Here is a 21,956-nt window from a genome sequence, read left to right on the forward strand (position 1 = left end):
AGGCAGCAGTGAGTGATTCTACTTGGGACCAGGGGGCTGGGGGCCATTGGGCTGGGGTTAGGGAGCTGGGGGCCAGGGAGGTGGGAGTCAGAGGGCTGGGGGTCAGGAAAGGCTGAGGAAGGGGGGAAGCATTGACTGAGTGAATGGAGGACGGTGTCTACAGAGCCGTCACCGTCACCGAAAAGGGCTTTCTGAGCAGTGACAGTGTGACGCCAAAGGATGCAGGTGGCGGAAAAATCCAGGGAAAGGGATTGGGGTAGAGGTGGCCACGGCTGAGCCCCTGGAGGCCTGGGGTCGTGCCCCTATGTTCTGAACTGTGCTCTCTGCAGAGGCCTCTGGTTACATAAGCTTCTTGGCAGCCTCGCTTCCAGCTCGTTTGAACTTGCAGCCAAGCAGACAAGCCTGCTTTTCTCACATGGACTTCATTTGGTCAGATTTCTTTTGCCTCTCCTTTTTTTGTGACTGATTTTTAAAAACCAATGAAATGTGAAACCTTCAGTTTATTTTTATTAAATGTTAATTTCTCCCTTTTTACATTTTTTATTAAAAAATGTATTTTTCATGTTTTTATAGATTATTTGAGAGAGAGAGGAAGGGAGAGGGATAGAGATAGAAACATGGTGGATGTGAGAAGCACATCCATCAGCTGCCTTCTGCACACCCCCTACTGGGGTCAAGCCCCCAACCCAGGCATGTGCCCTGACCAGTAATCAAACCGTGACCTCCTGGATCATAGGTTGATGCTCAACCACTAAGCCAAGCCTGCTGGGCTAACTTCTCCTTTTGACCTTCATCACTGAAGTCTTCATCCAGCGTAGCCCACCACCTTTCCATCTTTTCTTTGCGTCTCCATGTCATGCCTCTCCCATTGGGGGTGCACTTTTCTGACCCTCGGAGCTCACTGCAAACACTATCCTATCAGAACAAGATGCATTCCCTTCTGTTGCCGCTCAGTGCCTTCCTCTGCTTCCTCCTTCCTGGAGGGGTAGGACCCCCCCGGTTCACTCAAGAAGTCACAAATGCCAGGTACTTTGTCAGGCCCCCCAATAGCTGGGCATGAGCTAATAACTAAATCCTGGCCAGTGGGGCTTGAGGGAAACCTGCTAGGGCTTTGGGCAAGGATTCTCTCCCTAATATAGAGACTTGTGACCACCATGAAAAGCCAACATCCTGGAAATGTCTGGGTGGGGAACTAGAAAGGCCTACCCAGTCCCTTCATGATGTCACGGGTGGCTCCCCCAACCTGGGAAGGCCTGTTTAGGGACTGACTGTCACAGTGCCCTTCAAGTCTACTTTAATAACTGTTCTTTATATGTGAGCAACCCAGAAACATCCCAGGCTCTGAAAGTTTCTGAATCTCGTCATTCTTAGGTTCTCCTGTAAGTGACTGGGCACCTTCTCAACTAAATGTGTCAGATCTGCTGTTTCCAGTGCTCGGTCTGAAGGTTCTGTCGGGCCTATGGTTTTCTCCCGTGAATTATAACTTAAGGGTCTCTTGATGACAATAGCCGATATTCTGACAAGTTCGTTCTCCTCGTGTATCGTGGTACTTTGTACTGGTCGTTACACAACAACATCCGAAGCCTCCCTTGGACCCCGCAGCGTGCTCCCTGACACTCCATGCAGCTACTGGCTCCCTTTCCTTTTGGTTATAGAGCCTCCACCTCCAGCACAGACACCAGGTCTCCCTCCCGTGCTCCGGCCTCAGCAGAGAAGCAACCTGAGTTCCCTCCTGTGAGCGGAGCCCCCTGTGGCCGGCTCAGCCCTTGCTCCCTCCTCCCTTTCCAGCTCTCTCCCTCTCATCTGCCTTTTCCAGTGTGAGGCCATCACGCCTCTGCTCTCCACCCCCACCAACCCCCGAATTATTCTGTCCATACACAGGCCTGGGGACCGAGCTAGTCGAGCAAGAACACTCCGGAGGAGGCAAAGGTGTGGGCACTCACAGGGTTTTATAACTGTTGTTTCTATCACACTTCATTTTCCTGAGCCAGGGGAGGGTCCGGGGGACTGGGAGGGCTGGTAAGTGTTGGCAGATTTGCTCTCACATCTTAGAAACAGGTGCCAAAGTGGCACCATCCTCCCTGCCTGGCGGCGAGGGCACCGTGGCCCCTGTGGGCAGGAGCAGGCTTCCTGTGACCTGGGAATGTTTCTGCTTGTCCAGCTCCCCCTGGCGAGTCCAGATTTACCCTCAATGGGAAGCCTTCGGGTCATACACACGGCACCAGTAGCTCCGAATTTCCCTTCTCCCTTGTGTCGCATTCTTCCCCTCTCGCCTCCTGACCGAGGCCTTCCCGGGACGTGTGTTCTCCTGGCTTCCTTCTTGGATTTTTTCCATCCTGCGCAGGAATGTTTAATCCCCTCCAAAACATCAGCGCTGGACCTCTTGGCTAGCAAGAACACCGGCTAGAATTTATAGAAAACAACGACAAAACAAACACCCCTTGTGCTCGCGTGTGTTTTCACGTTTGATGGACTCTCTGCCCATGCTGGCGACGCAAACCAGAAGGCGATGCCAGCGCACGGAACGATGCTGCCGGGGTGAGAAGGCGCCTGGGGCACTGGCCCTTCTCTCTCATTCTCGGTGTTGCCCCCCTTACAGGTGCAGCAACTGACTGCAGCTCCAGTTCTCTGTCAAACTTTTTCCTGTTCCCATTTTACAGAAATTTCTCCACCTTTTTTAAGTTAGTGGATGGTACACTTTCTTGTTCTCCAACATTTTAAATGATTTATGCTTTTCTTATATTTTCCATTGTTTAAAAATATGGGATTTGGAAGAGGCAGGAGTAAACGGAGTATGTGAGCTAGGAAGTCCCAGCCGATGTGATAAGTGTTAGGGATGCGTGGACTCGCGTTCCCACGGAGCCGTGCCCAGAGACAGCAGGCAGAACTGGACACATGGACACGCCAGCTGGTGATGCTGCCGAGGGAACGGGCTGGCTGGGGGCTGGGCAAGTCTGAGCCTCTGTGCTCTCCCGTCCTGTCTGTGAAACCCGATGTCTGTAGGAGAGCAGCTCCAGCTCCAGGTTCTGTATAGGGAGCCAGCATGGCCGGGTGGGGAGCAGGGATGCTGTTACCCACAAGGCAGGCCTGCAGATTTTGCAAAGAACTTTTCTTTCCCTTCATCATCTTTCAGGATGGTCTCGAGCCTGCCTCTGTCTGTTTTTTAGAACCGAATTACATCCGTATGTATGTCAATGTCTAGTCCAGTACTTACAGTACGAGGTTTTTAAAAACAATATTGAGAGATTCTGTTCCGTCCTAAAAGCATCTACAATCTTGGTCCCACACATTTTTATTTTATTTGCTTATTTATTTATTTCTAGTTTCCATAGTATTTTCCCCCCAAGTAAATGCTGCAGCATTTACAGAGGAACTGCCAGGGCGAAATACCAGGAACCAGCAGTGGCAAACGCCCACTTCCCAGCATCTGTAGCCATTCATGGTCCAAAGGAGGACAGAGTTCCATTTCCAAAAACAAAGAAAAACTCTAAGATTTCAGGTTCCCGTCGAGGCTAAAGTCCTGCCATTAAATCACTCTGCATGAAGACGCATTAAAGCTTTTAAAAGGAGGGAAAAGGCAAACACAAAAATACAGCGCAAATACAATTCACGACTCTCTTTTGTTAACGGGTTCTGCTTCCGCTCGACTCCTTGCTAATTCTGTCTGGCTGTTTACACACATTTTTAATTTGTTCAATCATTTCACAGACCAGCAGTTTCACGGTCCGATTTGTTTCAGGCATAATGGACGGTTACAAAATATCCCAGACTGTTCTCAGGTTGGAAAAATGAGTGAACTGAACTTTCGATGATGCTACACGATGGCTCTTTTGTTCTAAGTACAGAACGGAGTCCTTCCCGTGCATGGAAAAATGGTCAGGATTATGAAACAGATGTGATAAGTAAGGTGAGTACCAACATCTCCCTCTGGTTCTTAGCCTTCCCCTCACAGGCTCAGACGCGTCCAAGGGCCATCGCTGGCAGGCGCAGGTTTGGGTGCACTTACACTCCGCGAGTGCCGGGCTCGGGCACTGCTATGTCATCTTAATCTGCACAGTGGCTCCGAGAAAGTGGCACCCTAACCCCCGTTTTACTGAGGAGGAGGAGGGCTCTGAGAGGGAGGTCCCTGTGCCCACGGAAGCAGGTGCTGTGGGCACCAGCCGGTTTGGGGGCACCGTCTCGAACACCCCCTGCTGGCCTCGTTGATGGTGGTGAGATAACTGTCATTTCAAGTGGGAAGCCAATGCCCTCCCACAAACCATCACCAAGACTCGGCCGCCATCTCCTGAGGGTTTAGTTTTGCTCTAGGCAACTCCAAGGCAAACCACCTCCTTTCACACCCACTCAGGATTCCACACACCTCCCCGTCCACCCCCAGGGGGTCTGCGGAGCCTCCGGTTCATCCTGCTCAGTGTTGCCATCTGCTGTTGGCCAAGTTCTTCCTCCGCTCGCTGCCCAGCCTGCACACTGGACCTTGCCAACAGTGAGTGCTCAGCACAGGGGGAACCCTGAGCCATGGTTCTCAAAGTGTGCACAGAGACACCCCGCAGCACTGCAGAGAAGTCGCGGGGGTCACAAGAGATTTCCAATGTTCCAGAGAAACACAGCACACTCAGCAGCTGTCAGGTGTCAGACAAGAGCCCATGACAGTTAGCCTTCCTCTACACCTGTGCCTGACTCCTCCCTCTCCGTCAGTACCGAGGGAGAAGAGCCTCCACTGGTCTTGACCTGGGGAGAAGGAAGGCCATCTGGGCGCACGGGGCTGGGCTGGGCGCCACAGCGAGCTGCTTGAGCAGCAGGAGGGCGGGGCTGCTCCCGCTGTGGGGAGAGGGAGAAGCAGGTGTGGCCATCACCGCACGGGGCGGGAGCGGGGTGGTTGGAGCTGCTGGACAGGGGTGCCCCGCGCCCTGAGATGTGAAGGAGCATGTTCCTGTACTGCACACCCCTCCATCCTTTTCTGAACCCGAGGTGAACCCACAGCGATGTTTTAGAGGAGCCGACTCTGTTCCATGTAGGACTTGTCAGCTCACCTGTGAACTTAACTGCAGATGACCACCCTGTACTGCACTCCAAACAACTGACTTATCACAGAACCTTTCAACTTAATCAACACTGACGGAGGGCCCCCAGCCCCAAACGATTCCCGTGCCCTGGTACCCATGGCTCGGACAGTCCCTCTGCCTGAGCGAGAGTGGAAGCTGGGACTTGCTGCTCATCAACAGACTGTGGTCAAGTGATGGGATGTCACTCCCGTGGGGGTTACATTATATGACAGGGTGAGGGATTCTGCTGTTGCTATATTTTCATCAGCTACTTTGCCAAAGGTGATCACTACTTCTTTGGGCCTGAGGGGAAGAACAATTTCCCTCTAATTTACTTCAAGTGGCACAGTAGTTACGGTGAAATAATTATGTTAATCATTCTTGAAAGTGTGCTGTGGGAAGGAGGGGAAAAGAAGTGGGGGCCCATCAGCGTGAAAGCAGGCCAAGCCCAGGCTGCCACTGCGACAAACACGAACCCCTTCCTGGTGCGGAAACGCAGCTCTCAGGGGAGCAGGAAGAATCCACCTGCCATGGCAACCGCTCAGGGCCGCCTTCCGGCACCCCAACCCGGGCCTGCAGCCGGGCACAGGGTGACGCAGAGCTGCTGCTCCCGGGAGCTGCACAGGCCGCATCCGGGCCTTCGCTCCCCAAAACACCCTGGAAACACCGTGAGCACATAATGTGCAGATGTGTGCACACACCAGCTCATGTGCACACCTGGGATGCTCAGTTAAACGGTTCAGGGCCGCATTTTCAGAGGCAGCCTCTGCAACGCTCTGAGCCCCGACTGAAAGCTTCGAGGCCAAACAGGAGCCATCACCACCTGTCCATCACTAATTTTCAACCGCAGCCACACTGTTGTGCTGAGAAGTTATTAGCACCGGGAGAACTGTCTCTAGCACACGTCCGACTGGCAGGAAGACCAGTTATCAGTGACAGGGAGGGGCTGACGTGACGGATCATGGGACAGCCAACTCCGGATGGCCCAGATCTGCAGAAGGCCCGCTAGAGACAGGGGTGCCGGAAGTCTCCCCCAAGGCAAACCACTTCCTTACACCCCTGGTTACCCACAGAGCTGGGTCGTTAAAAAGTTCAAATTAATTCACAACGCTACAGCAAAGAGATGATGTGACACTGAGTTCCATTTACGACGTCCCTGACTCCCTCCTGGCCATGGGAACACACACTGTTAGGGGCGGGGAGGGAGGGGTGGCGGGGAGGGGAGAGGGCAGCCAATCACGTGACTGCGCCTACCCTGCAGGGTGCACCCAGTCTCCCTGAGAAGGGCTGCCCTGGAGAACCAGGCACCTGAGGGATCGCCTGGGCCGGGACCTCAGTTCAGTGATGAAGACAAAGCAGAGGGTCTGAGACCTGCCTGAGCTGACTGACGTGGCTGCTCCGAGCCAGAGTTCAGGCTGGAACTCGGGCTGTTGGTTAAGGGCCTGCCCTTGGGCAATCAGTGTTTTGATTCGCTATTACATTTAAACATAGCGATGTGGAAAACTGGAGAGGGTAGATACACTCTGACTACAATGTTAACTCAGAACTGACTACCCTAAGGATCAGAGGGAGGCACCACCATAGGCTGTATCTATGATACCACCTTTTTGTCCGCTGATTTTCCTGTAGGAGAGACTGGCCTCCGTTTTATTTACAACCCTTCGAAAGCAGGTGGCCCTGGTGCTGACAACGGTCTTACAGCCGACGGAGCCACAGAGGCAGGTGGAGGGAGACTTCATTCCTCGCAAGCCCAGGAGGGGATGAGAGGGGCGGCGCTCAGTTTTGAAAAGACACCCTATTTTTCCTTTGGCTCTTTGTTCTCTAATCGAATCCGCGGAAAGGAACTGAAGGGCCGCGCAGAGCAGGCTGGCGGAGCTTCCTCAGGCTCCCACTTGGGCCGCCTCCCTCCCTGGAGCGGTGCCATCGTCACGGCGCTCACAACAGTGGAAAATTTATACTCTGGCTGCAAACAAGCAGATGGTCTCAAGTCTAATGGAGGACCATTTAAAGACGCCTCAGTCTGTATTTTTAGGCTCAGACACAACTGCATTTTGGAGTTACTGTTTCTCAGAAAAATTCTTTTCAAGGGGATTAGCTATGTGCCAACCAGCCATTTCTGCCTGCCACTGTCATTGTGTTAAGATGTCATGAACTCACAAGAAATTAGGTTTTTTTCTCTCTGCAGGGAAACTGTTCGATCTGAGCATCCTGTGTGTGTCCGTAGAAAGAGAGAATGTACGTATGCATTTTTAACTAATAAGCCCAAATAACACGGGTGTTTGGACTGTCACAACGGACATCTGATGGCTTAACTCAGATTCCTAAAGCTATGGATGGAAACCAACCAGGTCCTACAAACCAAACACAAACGAATTTCAGAGCCACTCTGCCTCCCATAGGATTCTAACCCTAACCACTTAACACTCTAACCAAGGGAATCCGGGGAGCCTGAGGGGTGCTGGGTAACTCGGAACTTGACAACAGTGGCCGACGCGGAAGCAGTTGGTTTTAAGAGAATGTGGAAAGGGAGGCAGCTGGATACAACGGCCAAGGCTCCTGGTGGTTTTCTGTCCCAGGCACGGCTCCTGGCAATGCCGAGAACAGCCACAACGGCCAGCACTGGACCAGCTGCCGGGAACAGCAACCCGCTGACTGTCCCAGCCCCACTGGAGAACGGACTCCAGCACTTCCGCGTCCACTGCTCATCTCTACAGCGAGCGCTGCCCAAGCCTTCTGGCCTCTCGTAGTTAGAGCATTATTCTTTTTTATCAAATGAAGGAAACCATACAAACGGCAAACAATCGTCTTTATTCCCTGCCTTGTTGGAACAATGAAAATTATGTGCACCATGATCTCAAACTAAACCTTTGCTATGGCAGAGCCGTAAGAAAGCCTGTGCTTGGGAGTAAAACAATCCTGAGAGGATGTGGAGGCAGCTGCTGGTAGAGCGCTCAGATGCCCAGCTTTCTGCTTCCTGTTTCTTTTCTCTCTCCTCTGCCGAAGTCCACAGGAAGGGCCACAGAAGAAGACAGGTTTTCTCTCCCTAGAATGCATATACATTGAGTTCTGGTTCAATGTAGGGTGGGCTCCTTGCTTGCCACCTAGTGTGGCAACAGGTGGTCACACAATTAGTGTGTGACCATCAGTGGAGGCAGACCCGTCTCTTGAGAGAAGAGATTTAAGCTGCCTGTAGGGCTGCATCCCTCGCAGCAGCACCTGAGTTACATCTAGTTTCACCTCCTGGCTGTTACCAGGAAGATGGCCAGCAGGTCTCCAGGCCCCTGCAGGGACCGGCCGGCCATACTGGGAGGGCTTCTCCAAGCATGCCTGGCCAGAATGGCCACTGGCAGCTGGATGGGAGGGCTCTGAAGCCCCCAACAGCATGCCCTCCCCCCTCCCCCCCGCCACCCCCTAGAGAGGGAAGCCTTGTGAGGGAAGTCATCTCAACACAGAGCGCCTGAACAGGGGTGCTGGCCGAGGGCACTGACCACCAGGCCTGTGGCCGTTCCAGGAAAGGGCTGGAGACCACGTGCTTCAAAGACTGGAAGACAGATCCAGCAGAATTAAAAAATGAGATGCATGAGCCTCTGCAAAGATAAACAGAGGGAAAAGCAAGATAATTTGCTTAAAGGAAATGAAGAAAGAAAAAGAGGATGCAAATAGTAACACAGGCACAAAGAAGGGAGGGCAGTCAGATAACATCCAATTCAAAGAATAGCCACTCTGTGTGCTAACCTTTTCGTTTTTGAAAAAAAAAAAAAAAAAAAAAAACAGAAAAAAAGAAGAGGTGAAGATGGGGAACAGAGAGAGGAGGGACAAACGAAGGGGAAAGGGTGACTGCCATACACACAAAGCTTCTGTAGAACAGATGCTCAGTTCTAGCAGGTTGAACTCATAGCATCAGTCTTTTTAAAAATATATTTTTATTGATTTCAGAAAGGGAGAGGGAGAGAGATATAGAAACATCAATGATGAGAGAGAATCATTGATCGGCTGCCTCCTGCACACCCCACACTGGGGATTGAGCCTGCAACCTGGGCATGTGCCCTGACCAGGAATTGAACGGTGACCTCCTGGTTCATGGGTTGATACTCAACCACTGAGCCACATTGGCCAGACGCACAGCATTATTCTTATTAGAAAATAGTCCTCTAATTTATTCAAATCCACTACTCAGTGAATTCTGTCCCTGAAAGAACAAAGACTTATCCTTTCAAGCATGAGCCCAAGGAGAACCATCCACAAGAGCCTCATTGTAGCTTCTGAAGGAAGGCGGCTCTTCATTTCCAGAAACTTATTTGAAATCCAGATTAGTTTTGGTTGATTAGCATTTCAAGGTGGCTTGGTTTGGGTTAAAATATAGACGGACAGCAACTACTTCTAAGGACTCACAGGCCAGGAGGGATGTGAGTGCTCATTGCCAGAAAGCAGGTCAAGTGCCAACGCAGGCGGTTACTTCTCTTTTGCAGGATCTCTAAGGATAGAGCATGAAAACCAGCCACTTCCAAGGATGGAATATAATTTTATCTCCTGTTGGTCAAGATGTTCTTTGTTGCACTCAACTGAGAATTCTGGCTTTTTAAACCCATCTGCTCTTGTAGAAAATGGTGGGAAAGCTACTGACTCAGAGTGGCCAGCCAGGCCTGACTCTACTTGCTCACCCTGGGCGGCGTTCCTGTCACTGTGCCTATTTTACAGAGCAAGAAACTGAGGCCCAGAAAGGTTTGGTATCTTGCGCAGTTACTAAGTAAAGGTGAAGCTGGGATTCCTGAGACAGATACCTGATTCCAAAAGCTATTATTCTCTAAACCCCCAAGGTTTGCAAACCCCCTTCCTGCTCTGGGCACATGACATATCCTCAGAGAACCAAAATGCTTCATCTAAGGCCAATGTTTCGGTACAGACTGTGAAGAAAAATGACAATTCCTTCGCGAGTTTCTCCCATTGTAATTGTTTAATCACACGCCGTTTTCACAGAAATGATTTGTGCACAGCTATCCTGAGCAAAATGTAAATAACCCAGATTGATGCTTTTGGAAATGGTTTTCTACAACATACATGAAAAATAAGTGAACCCATTAGTCCACGGAGTCAAAAAAGGCAATCTGGATTTGTTCTGTCTCCAATCAAAACAGTATCTAGCACATGTGCGAGGAGAGGGGGCGGAGCTGTGTCTCCGGCACTTGGCAGATCATCTTCCCCAGGCCTGTGACTAAAACCAGACGTGCAAATTAAAATACGCCCATCTTTTTTTTCAAGACAACGCCAACAAAACAGCCTGCAGATCTGCCCACAAACACTGCTTGACGCTACTTGAACGGAGAAGCGAAGACAATCTGGAGATGTGTTTCTTTTCCAAATAACAAGTAAGGGATTTTTTCTAAATTGTTTGGTTTTTTTTTAGGGGGTGGGGACCAAGAATTTAAAGTTAGAGCCCTGATAACATAGTTTCCTGGCAGATAGCAACCGCCTTATAGACTTTAAATGGACAGCCACCAGTAAAAAATAAATAAAAACTCAAAATTCGTTTCCTCCCAGCCACACTTCAGGATAGGGGAATAGGACATGAAGCAGACTTTTGAAAGGAAAGAGAAGATGATGTGCTTTTGAACTGAATTTCGGGACCCAATGGCCTTGTAGCAGGCCTGGGATTCTGCTCTTGGCCCCCACCGCTTGCTTTCTTCACCTGGTCACACCACTTTGTCCCACAGACTAAAGGCATCAGCAAGGACATCACAGGAAGATGAGATGTCCAAATCCAAGGCCTACTCATCTCCTGGTTCTCCTGGGGCACTGCAGGAGCAGAATAATCCAGGCCTGTTCTCTGAATCCAGCTCACCCACCCCGCCGGGAGGTGAGTCCATGCAGTTGACACAAGGGATCGCAAGACAAGTTCAAATATCCACTTCAGGTGCCTAATAATCAGCACACTAAGTGGTTTGTACTGTCCATTAAAACCCTTTCAGGGTGATTCAATTTCAGAGGGATTTTAAAGAGAAGGTAACCCACTGTTTTAGAATCTACAGCAGTGATGGCGAACCTATGACACGCGTGTCAGAGGTGACATGCGAACTCATTTTTTTGGTTGATTTTTCTTTGTTAAATGGCATTTAAATATATAAAATAAATATCAAAAATATAAGTCTTTGCTTTACTATGGTTGCAAATATCAAAAAATTTCTATATGTGACATGGCACCAGAGTTAAGTTAGGGTTTTTCAAAATGCTGACACGCCGAGCTCAAAAGGTTCGCCATCACTGGCCTACAGTGTGCCACTCCACAAGGAGGCAGGGACACTGGGGACATCTTTGCAGCAGACAGCCACAGGAATGACCTTTTCCTCCATCTGTTAAGTCAGGGCTTGGCACAGGATCAAGAGGTTTTTCAACTCTAACATTTGACAAATAGATAATGCAGGGAATTTCTGATAATTTATATTTTTAGCTTTGATCATAGATTGTACTCAATTAATATTTGTTGCTGAATTTTAATATCTGTGTTTTAATTTTGCGTTACATATGAATTCAGTATGATTCACTATCTGTGTTCTTAGAGCCATTATTAATGCAAAGTGATCATTTTCCTTTGATTAGGTAGTATTTAAAAAACTTCTTAAATCCAAACATTTCTTGTCTTCTGCATTCTAGTCTTATGAGACAGAGGCAAATCACTACATGTCCTGTTTTTAGGGCTTTACTTAAAAGTCTAAATTTCTTAGCCTATCGATCAGTATATTTTCATCCCAATCTCTTAGGTTTATATTCACTGCATGACATAATACTCAATCATGTCTGAGGTTCTGTAGCACTGGAAATCAATGGAAAATAATAATGTTTATTACATTAAATAAAAGATTTTCTGTTTTAGCAATATACTAGTAATTAAAAACAAAAGTTAAAAATAAAGCCTGTGGTTTCCTGACATGGTAAGCGCTCAATAATGAGTTCCTGAATCCCAAGTTAACACTTAGAAGATAATTTCAAAGTCAACGGGCTAGAATTTAGTAATAGAAAAGGGCACAAAAGAATGAGGCTTTCACCTAGTAATGTTCACTTAATTACTGACTCATTCATTCAACAAATATAAATTCTGTGTCTGGAGTAAGCCTGTCCCTAGGAGGCTTCTAGTCTGGTAGTCACAGACAAATATCTTTGACCCTGATAAAATCAGCAATATAGTCTTAATATCCTAGAACAGCGGTTCTCAACCTGTGGGTCGAAACCCCTTTGGGGGTCGAACGACCCTTTCACAGGGGTCGCCTAAGACCATCAAAAAACACATATATAATTACATATTGTTTTTGTGATTAATCACTATGCTTTAATTATGTTCAATTTGTAACAATGAAAATACATCCTGCATATCAGATATTTACATTATGATTCATAACAGTAGCAAAATTACAGTTATGAAGTAGCAACGAAAATAATTTTATGGTTGGGGGTCACCACAACATGAGCAACTGTATTAAAGGGTCACGGCATTAGGAAGGTTGAGAACTACTGTCCTAGAACATCTGGTAAAAACAACAGGCATTTGCCTGGAAAAGGAAGACCTACTCTCACACCTTAGACAATGGAATTATTAATCTGGAATAGAATCTGAGATCTGGACTCTTAGAACTTTTATTTTTTTATTATTTTTTAAAAATATATATATTTTATTGATTTTTTACAGAGAGGAAGGGAGAGGGATAAAGAGTTAGAAACATCGATGAGAGAAAAACATCGATCAGCTGCCTCCTGCACACCCCCGACTGGGGATGTGCCCATAACCAAGGTACATGCCCTTGACCAGAATCGAACCTGAGACCCTTGAGTCCACAGGCCGACGCTCTATCCACTGAGCCAAACCAGTCAGGGCAGGACTCTTAGAACTTTTAACATCTTACCAGAATATATCTTTTCTTTTTCAATCTACAGTTTTAAGCATTCTGAAATCTCTAGGACTTATTAGAGCGAGTGTTTTCTTTACAGACACAGACACATTTTAATGACATCTGTGAACTGGCTGAAGCTCAGGTGTCTCCTCTCCCACACAGCCCGCTTGGGCCCGTCTGTGGGGAGTGGATCTGGGCTGCCAGCCCTCTGCCAACACTGCTCCTGACCCACATTCATAGACCGGGAAGACGTTAAATTTTACCCTGTTTCATGGCCCCTTCAGTAACTTCTATAAGTAAAAACAAATCTGATTTGGCCGTGTTTCTTACATCGGGAAGAATGATTAAGATACACACATTTTCCATTTTTCTTAGAGAACCAGGGGAATAAGTAGTGATTTATATAGAAATTCACTAGTGAAGAATTTCACAGAGGTGGAATTGTGACTCGTCATCTAATCTGGTCTTATGGTACCATTTTATCCCAGAATTCCTTCCTGGTTTACCCAGTGATGCAGGGCGCCCAAGTGTGAGGTGGTCCTCCCCCTCCATCACCATCACCATCACCATCACCATCACCATCACCATCACCGTCCTCATCTCCTCTCCTGCCCCCCGCCACCCCCTGCTTCCCACTGCGTCCTAGTCACACTGTTTCCCTTCAGCCTTATCCACCTTACATGTGAGCACCTTTTTCCTTGGTTCATCTCAGTGTTGGGGAAACGATGACACAGAAAGGTCACGTCGCTCACCCTGAAGCTGCACAGGGTGGTGAGACAAACCACCTGACACCGGAAGAGGTGACAGATCAGCTCAGAGGGCCACCTGACTCCTGAAACACCAAACCTGGTTTACCGTTCCCTCGAGGGCCTGGGAAACGGACCACCTCCTCCCCCAGGACTGAGGCTCCGCGCCGCCTGCCCCCGGGTTTCTCAGAAGCCGGGTCTTACCCTGGATGCAGCAGGTCATCCTAAGGACATGCTGACAGACCAACATGTGATACATGTTCAACCGTCAAATACTTCACACCCTCATTCTACGTGTGAAACTTTCAACTTTCCACTAAAAATGCTTATTTGTCTACATAACTCAGAGCACAAATTCAGGGAGAGAAAGGTTCAGAGGCTCTGGGAGCTGCTGGAGTTGGTTTAAATACGCTGAACCTAGAGCACAAAAGCATTACCTCATGCAGGCTGGCACGTGGCCTGCCCTGTCCAGGGTCCCACATCTGACCTGAGGTCACTGAGGCTATAATTAGCATGCGGTGTCCTCCGAAAGCCCTTATCTTGTTCTTTCAACTGATTTCCTAGGCTGTTATCGTCCTCAAAGGCCCCATTTGGACCCAGCTCTGTTCTGTGGGTGTGGCTCCCTCCCGGGAGGGCTGGCTGCCCAGAGGCCGGTTCTGTGGTGACTGAACCCAGGATGCTCCAGGCCATCCCATGCCGTGACTTCTTTCTATTTTTCATTGAATCTTAAAATTACTGAGCTTTAGATTCCACATATAAGGCCTGGGTGGGGCAGGAACCAGGTGGAGGGGGCAATGGAGGAAAAAAGGGGGAACATTTGTAATCTCTCAACAATAAAGATTAAACATTTTTTTTAAAAAATTACTGAGCGTTGAATAAATCAATTTGAAAAGAAATAAAAGGGCATCCCCAGGATGCTATTTACTGTCTAGGATTCTTTGTAAAGGTCTCACCAGCTGAAACCCGATCACTTGAAAACGCCCTTTGCAAAGCAAACAGTTCTACTTCGCCCAGTCTGCCTCCCGCCTTAAGTATACCTACTTTGCCTATACATTCAGAAATGCCGCACTTTCCTATCTGACAATGAAAGACAACTGCTTTCAGTGCCTCTCCTCCTTCACCCCTGCACTCACCACACCCCACCACCCCGAGCTGAGGAATAACTGGGACCCACAGAGCGCTTCTACAGCGGGGCTCCGTCTGCCCTAGAACCACACGGGTGCTGGGTGTAGACAGGTAAGCCAGAGACTTCCCACAGACCATGGCGTCCGGCCTTTAGTTAACGGAACAAAAACTGAGCTGCAAAGAGGCTCCCAGCCTGGTTGCCAGGGCTGAACTTGGCCCAGGACTCACTTGTTCTCGGCACTCACCTGACCACGCCTGCGTCTATCTTTGCTGGGGGCTGGGGGCTGGGGTTTGGGGTGGGGACATGGAACAATAGGAAGAGTTTTATCAATGTAGGTGCCTGCCCGCCTCAGATCTAGGGAATCAGGAACTTCAGAGTGGGGGGGCCTAGGCCCACGTGTTTTTCAAAAGTTCTACATGCAGGTTGCACAGCCTGATTTAAGAACTCTGATGACTTAAATTTCTCAGTGGCATTTTGTCCATAACATGGAAAGAGAGTTGAAAAGTAGCAATTCAAATAGAAATTAAATACAATATAATAACTAATCATACGTAATCATTTCTATTGACAAGCTTGCTGTCCATTTCTGGCCACTTAATAGAGCGTGTGGAGACAGGCTGGGCATTGATGAGACTTATTCTTAAGCATGCTTTCAACAACTCCGTTTTCGATCGGGGGCCCGCCAACTGACCGGAGGACAGGGCGGACGCTCTCCCTGCCTCGGATACATGGGGAAAGCCCAGTGGGTCGAAGCTCTTCCTGTTTACAAAGCAGTCTGTTAAATGTCAGATTAAAGAAAAATAAGAAAAATTCTATATCCTGGAAATGTCAATAGTTCAGCAAGTACACTGAAGCCACGCCAGCTGATCTGAGTTTCTGAAAAGCACAAAGCAGGTGACCTTTCACACCTCGGACCGTCTGGCCTTTTGGGGACCTCTGGGCAGTGGCAAGATGATGACAGCAGCATGAACTCGGGCCCCCGTGGCAGTGCGGGGCACGCACAGCGTGAACACGGGCCAGCACGGAGAGAGGGGAGGGGGCAGCTGGGACAGATCTCAGCCCAGCTTCTACCCTGGACCTTGTCTTCTCAGGTTGTCACTTTAACAAGGAAGCAGTGGAGGGAGGACACTTCTCCCTGGTTTGCAGACAAGGCCCTGGAAACCCTGACTCCTGCCCACTTGATGGAGCGGAGACATGAGCCGCACACGCTCTAATTTAAAGGCACCTCTGGTGCAAGCTGGGAACGTCCTGTCTGAAGGCGTTTGATAAATGCACCGCGTCAAAGCCTTTCACACAGCTCTGTCCCTCCAGGGCCCTCACAGCAAAATCAGCACCAGAACCATGTGTTGTCAGAAGGTGATCTTAATCAGAGAATCACAGCTAGGTCCACGGGAGAAAAAGGCCCAGAGAGACTTACAAACTTTTAGATATTTTTCTTCTTTTTAAATAATAGGAGAGAATTTTGGTTAGATGAGTGTAAATAAATTGTGCCTCTGAATTAGGGCTTTGCTGCATGGTCAGGCAGGGTGTGTCTGAAGAGGTGGGACTCGAGGAGCTGAGAGGACTAGAGAGATCATTTAGCCAGATTCTTAATAAACTCTAATATCCGTGAGTCCCCTGAGAGCAAACAAAACAGCTCTGTAGCAGGACTTTTAGGTAAATGTAATTAGTACCATGAGACGTGTTAATAATATCCAACATCAATAGAGACCCTCTGCTTTCAGACAAACACATGAGCACGTGAACTCCTGGTGAGAGGAGAGCTTTACTAACAGAGCCAGACTGGCCTCGACCTGGGCGAAGGTGTGGGTGTGCCGGCCACAAGCTGCCTGCCCGTCTGTGACATCTCGCTAGGAATGTAGTCAACGGGCAGTGACGATGCTTATAGTTTTAAATTGTTTTGCTTACGTACCCCCTAAATCTTTTGGATGCTACCTGCCTTTCCACACAATTTTAAGTTGACATCTAACATTTTCATCAATAATGAAATATTTGCAAAAATGTAACTTCTAGCATACTGCAAATAACGACACTTACAAAATTTTAGATCACTCTTTTAAAGATACCCAAGTCTAATAAGCACTATACTAATGTGATATCCACCATCACACATTTAAAAATACACAAATGTTATTAATCAATAGTAACAATTTTATGTCTTGCCTTTTTCCCTCTGAAGTCACGTTCTTTCGACTTTTCCCAAAGAAATCTATCCTTCCAAAATATATTTGCTTGCTTGAAATTATAATATGCTCATAAATGAAAATGTCCTGTACTGTAAGTATTTAAAATTTTCTTCTGCACGGACTGGTCATTACAATTATACTGATGCATAAATGATTAAAATTATTTAAATATAATATACATTTTAATAAACAATTATTAGACATACGTTTCTGGATGAAATTTAAAAATGCATCTCGTAAGGAGATGATTCGGTTTGGTGGGCGGGAGGTTGGGGGGCTGCGCCACCTCGGTTTTGAAAGGCTCTCTGTCCCCTGGGAGATCCTCACCCTGGGGGCAAGGCACATGATAGGGTCAAGATGGTTCCTTCTGCGAAGTGGGCGGAAGACAACTGTGGAAGCAGAGATGGACGGACAGCGGGAGGAGCCAGGACTCATGGGCATCCTGGGGCAATGCTGTCTCAGGAAGGAGGACGGTGTAAGCTGAGGGTCTGAGCATCGAGGCCCCTGCAGCTGTCTGTGCCCACAGGCTCCTCGCAAAGACGAAGGAGCGTCCCTGTGTGGCGGGGCGGCTCTGCCCACCCCTCCCGTTCATCTACTCCTCTGCCCCTCGCCCATGCGGTCTCAGCCTCGCCTTAAGTGAGAGCTGAACAAATGCTTTAAATCAGTGGCTCTCAACCTTCCTAATGCCGCGACCCTTTAATACAGTTCCTCATGTTGTGGTGACCCCCAACCATAAAATTATTTTCGTTGCTACTTCATAACTGTAATTTTGCTACTGTTATGAATCGTCATGTAAATATCTGATATGCAGGATGTATTTTCATTGTTACACATTGAACATAATTAAAGCATAGTGATTAATCACAAAAACAATATGTAATTATATATGTGTTTTCCAATGGTCTTAGGCGACCCCTGTGAAAGGGTTGTTCGACTCCCAAAGGGGTTGCGACCCACGGGTTGAGAACCGCTGCTTTAAATTCTGAATGGGGCGCCAGGTTAGCAGCCTGCAGGCCTGTCCTTGTCTCGGTCTCACTCACTCAGCCTTCCGGAGGTTTCCTAAGGAATTTACAAGCAAGTCCCACCTGCCTCCTGTGGCATCTTGGTTTCCCCACTTGATTCATGGCCTCAAGCTTTATGTCTAAAATACATATTATGGGAAAATAAATTTCACTCTAAAGGTTTCATCTGATGTTTAATTCTTTTTCTTAAAAAAAAAAAAAAAAACAACATATGAATGTTTGTAAAAAAGAAGAAGGAAAGAGGAGGAAGTATGTGAATGGCCCTGAGTCTGAAAATGGCAGAAGGGAAGTGAAGGAATTATTCAAACCCTCGCCGTGAAGGAGAACTGGTAAGTTCCAGCATGGTATGTTCTCCCTCTCTCTCTCCTCTTTCCTTCCTCCCCTCCCCCCCCCCCCCCACCCCTCACTCCCCTCCCCTTTCTCAATTCTTTGGTCTCTAGTAGAATGTGGAAGTCATGGGAAGAGGTTTCTACTTTTTGACATTTTTTGCTGTTTCTGCCCACACTTCCTTGTTCTCCCTCACTTCGCAAGATACTCAGGATTCTATTTACTCACTTCGTCCTGCTTCATGTTCCGGTAGAAGCAGACTCAGAAACTGTGAGGAGCGCCCCAGGTGCTTCTGGGAAACCTCTGCTCTTTGTTGAATGCCAGCCCTATTCTTCATTTAACATTGCTTATTTTTGTTTTGCTTAGTTTATTTCGTTCATTAACCTGCTTGTAGCTCACATTACCAGGAGGTGGGTTTTGCGATGCCCTCCTGAACGGGAGTCTTCTGTGTTTATTAAACTGGTCAGGACGAGGCCGGAGGACATGCTGAGAGCCAGCGCTCCGAATTGCGTCTCCTGGCCTTCGCCAGAGAAACACGTTTATTTTCAGGACAGCTGCCCTTACCTGCTGCTTCAGTGCCTCCAAAGACTCAAATTCCAATCTGGCCAGTTTCAGCTGGATGTGCTGTGGTTTATCATGGATGGCAAAGGCAAGAATAAACTTCAAAGCCAGGAGGGCGTGCTGAAAACAAGAGAGAGGACACGTTGATGTGCCACAGTCGACCAGAGGGGCAAGGAAACCGATGAGTAGCTGAGCAGTCTGCAGTCCTGCTCATGAATCTGGGGCCGTTTCTAATTACTGGCCTGCAATGCATCAAAGATCAACCAGGCCCATGAGTTACAGATCCACCCACTGTGGCCCATTCAATTATTACCGACTGCTTTGCTCTGTTCTTTTAAAATTAGTTATTCCCTTAAATTGATACCATAGGCTGCCCTCACCGTTTTATAGGAAAAAAACAAAGATTATTCTGGACAGTCTTCCACAATATGCTTTTCTCTCTCTGGGTCTTAGTAGCCAATGCACCTCAGCATCCAACATTCGCAGTCACTTTGTCCTTTACCCAGCAACCTCCTCCCTGTGCTGTGCCTCAGGCCGAGCTACATGACATGCATGTGTCTGACACAGCAGGTGCCCCGGATCCTCTGCACCCTCCACAGAGCCTGTGTAGTTTCTTTCATGAAATAATAACCAATAAATATTGATGAAGCGATGGATAGTGATGCACTACATTACACTGCTGACTCCAAATACTGCCGGGCAGGTACACAGACATGCAGAGAGCGTCCTTTACAACGCGCAGAGTGTGTCCAGTATAACACAGGAAACCTACAGTGTGGCTGTGTGATTTCCCTTCGACCTCAACATCATCAAGAGGTTCTCTGTGACAACGATGGGAGGTTTATAACTCTGCTTCTCGCTCTCCGGGACAGAAATAAGCCACCAGGACTGTTTCCAATGGTAAGCCTGTTAGATGCACAACCTCAACTCCCGAATGGGTCTCCAATTCTAGCCTCATTTTGTGACCCAGGATCCACACCCACAGAAATCTGAACGATCAAGAAATAAAGTTGCCTCTTTGATGATAGCATGAGTTGTTAAATATGAAAGGCTGTGAAATAATTTTAAAGGTGAGAAATAAAAGACATTCAGAAATATCAGTGAAGGAGATGAGACAGCCTCTAAGAAATGTTGCATTGAATTACTAACAACAACAACAACAAAACGACAGCTGAAAAACTAAATGAATGTTTTACTGTCATATTTTCAAAAGGAGGATGAAGGATAAATAACATGTGGCTGTCTCCATTATTTCATTCCACTAGAATGCTGTGATATAATTGCATTTAACCTCTGCAGTGGAAATAAACAAAAGACATCTTCCATATTGTTGAGAAACTGCATGTCCTACGTTGTCAAAGCCCCATCATGACGCAGGCACTGGCCTCCTTCCTCTCTCCTAACAAACCTGACGCTGTTTTCTCTTCCTTGGACTCTCGGTGGGGATTAGTGAGAAGAAAGACCCGCTGTGGGCTTCCCTCGGCCGTAAGGTGCTTGTAACATGTGTCAGCTGGTCCCAGTGGGTTTCTTTGGATGGTGGTGCTACGGGTGATCTCTTTATCTTCAGTATGTAGTGGACATGTGTGACTTTTCATGGGAAAAAACACGTTTGTGAAAAAGAACACAGGGAACCCCCACTTCACCAATGAGTGACACCAGCCCTGTCCGGCTCCTAACCCACCCACCTGGTCACAACGGTCCCTGTGCCCAGTGCAGACCCAAACCAGACACCTGGGGACTCAGGGTCCGGCAATCATTTTTCATGCACTCATTCTGCAAAAGCCTGTGGGGTGTGTACACAGGCCACGATGCTCGGATGTGGCCTTCTTCCACCACATTCTTACCTCCCAAATCTTCTGCCACCACGACGCCCTCCCCCGCACCCTGACTTGGCTACACACCCAGAAGTTCCACCAATCTTACAGGTTTGTTTGGTTTAAACACATCGTTTTTAAAAAAAGTGAAAACACCCCTGGGAGGATTGAAGAGCATCCCAATTCACAGATACCTGTTAGTTAATGTATGAGCTGGTGCTAGTAAACTCTTTCTCTCTGCCCTGCCCCCACCCTGACAACCTCGGATGCTTGGGAGTGAATGGGGTGGGGAGGACACCATTGCAGTTTGGGGTGAAAAGAGGCAGAAATGAGCCAACACTGTCTCCGTGGTCAGGAAAGGATAATTTAAGACACCCACCAAGTTTCAAAAGTTTAATTTTTAAAATCTTGTTTATATTTTCCATACAGCAAATCTGTTTTAAGGCTAAAAAACTATGCTAACTGAAGTGAGAGAAAAATGATAAAAAGCATTTCAGCTTGTTTTCATAAATAAAAGAAAACCTAAGATGAAATACGAATCTGCGCAGATTTGTAGAAAAACACACTCAAAATGAATAGTTGAAGGGCTTTTCATAGTCTGTCTATGAAAAGAGAAGACAATTTCTGGGCCACGACTGTGATTCTTCACCCACAATCTTCTTTTAAAGTAAAACTCACATAATTATATCCTAAACAAAGTAAGGGAGAGAAAAAACATTTGCCGGGGGGAGGGGGGAGAGGATGGGCAGAATTTTATCTTTTTTTACTTTTTTGTTAATCCTCACCTGAGGATATTTTTCCATTGATTTTTAGAGAGAGTACAGGGGAGTGGGAGAGACACAGAGAGAGAAACATCGATGTGAGAGAGACAAATCGATTGGTTGCCTCCCGCATGTGCCCCAACCAGGGCCAGGGATCGAGCCTGCAACTGAGGTACGTGCCCTTGACCTGTATCAAACCTGGGACCCTTCAGTTCTCGGGCCAACGCTCTATCCACTGAGCCAAACCGGCTAGGGTAGATGGGCAGGATTTTAAAACTAATACATACAAAGAAGTTGACACTCCAAACAATGTGCTTCAAGTAATGATTACAGGGCGCCTTCGTTAGGGGAGGAAAGAAGAGGAGATTGGCACTCAGCAGTGGAACCCCTTCCGGCGCCAGCGGCAGGTCCCACCTCCTCTGCCAGCAGCACGTACCGCACCTTGGGTCACTGCAGGGCTGTCAGCCCTCAGGAGCTTGTGCCAGGTGCAC

The 21,956-nt window shown here is 47.9% G+C and overlaps 1 protein-coding gene and 1 long non-coding RNA gene across 2 annotated transcripts in view; one reads left to right on the forward strand and one right to left on the reverse strand.

Annotated features, from left to right (window-relative positions):
- ANO10 (anoctamin 10) overlaps positions 1 to 21,956 on the reverse strand; it is a 97,949-nt gene that overhangs the window by 13,094 nt on the left and 62,899 nt on the right. The window contains exon 12 of the mRNA XM_070391623.1: positions 18,894 to 19,010. Coding sequence (XP_070247724.1) covers positions 18,894 to 19,010 — 117 coding nt within the window. The remainder of the gene's footprint in view (positions 1 to 18,893; positions 19,011 to 21,956) is intronic.
- LOC138992337 (uncharacterized) lies at positions 10,023 to 14,470 on the forward strand. The gene is made up of 3 exons (XR_011468093.1): positions 10,023 to 10,408; positions 10,754 to 10,896; positions 13,635 to 14,470. It is a non-coding gene; the product is annotated as an uncharacterized lncRNA (long non-coding RNA).

Source organism: Myotis yumanensis, unplaced genomic scaffold (assembly GCF_028538775.1).
Source record: "Myotis yumanensis isolate MYYU_CA2020_CCGP unplaced genomic scaffold, mMyoYum1.0.hap1 SCAF_14, whole genome shotgun sequence".
Lineage (NCBI taxonomy): Eukaryota > Metazoa > Chordata > Mammalia > Chiroptera > Vespertilionidae > Myotis > Myotis yumanensis.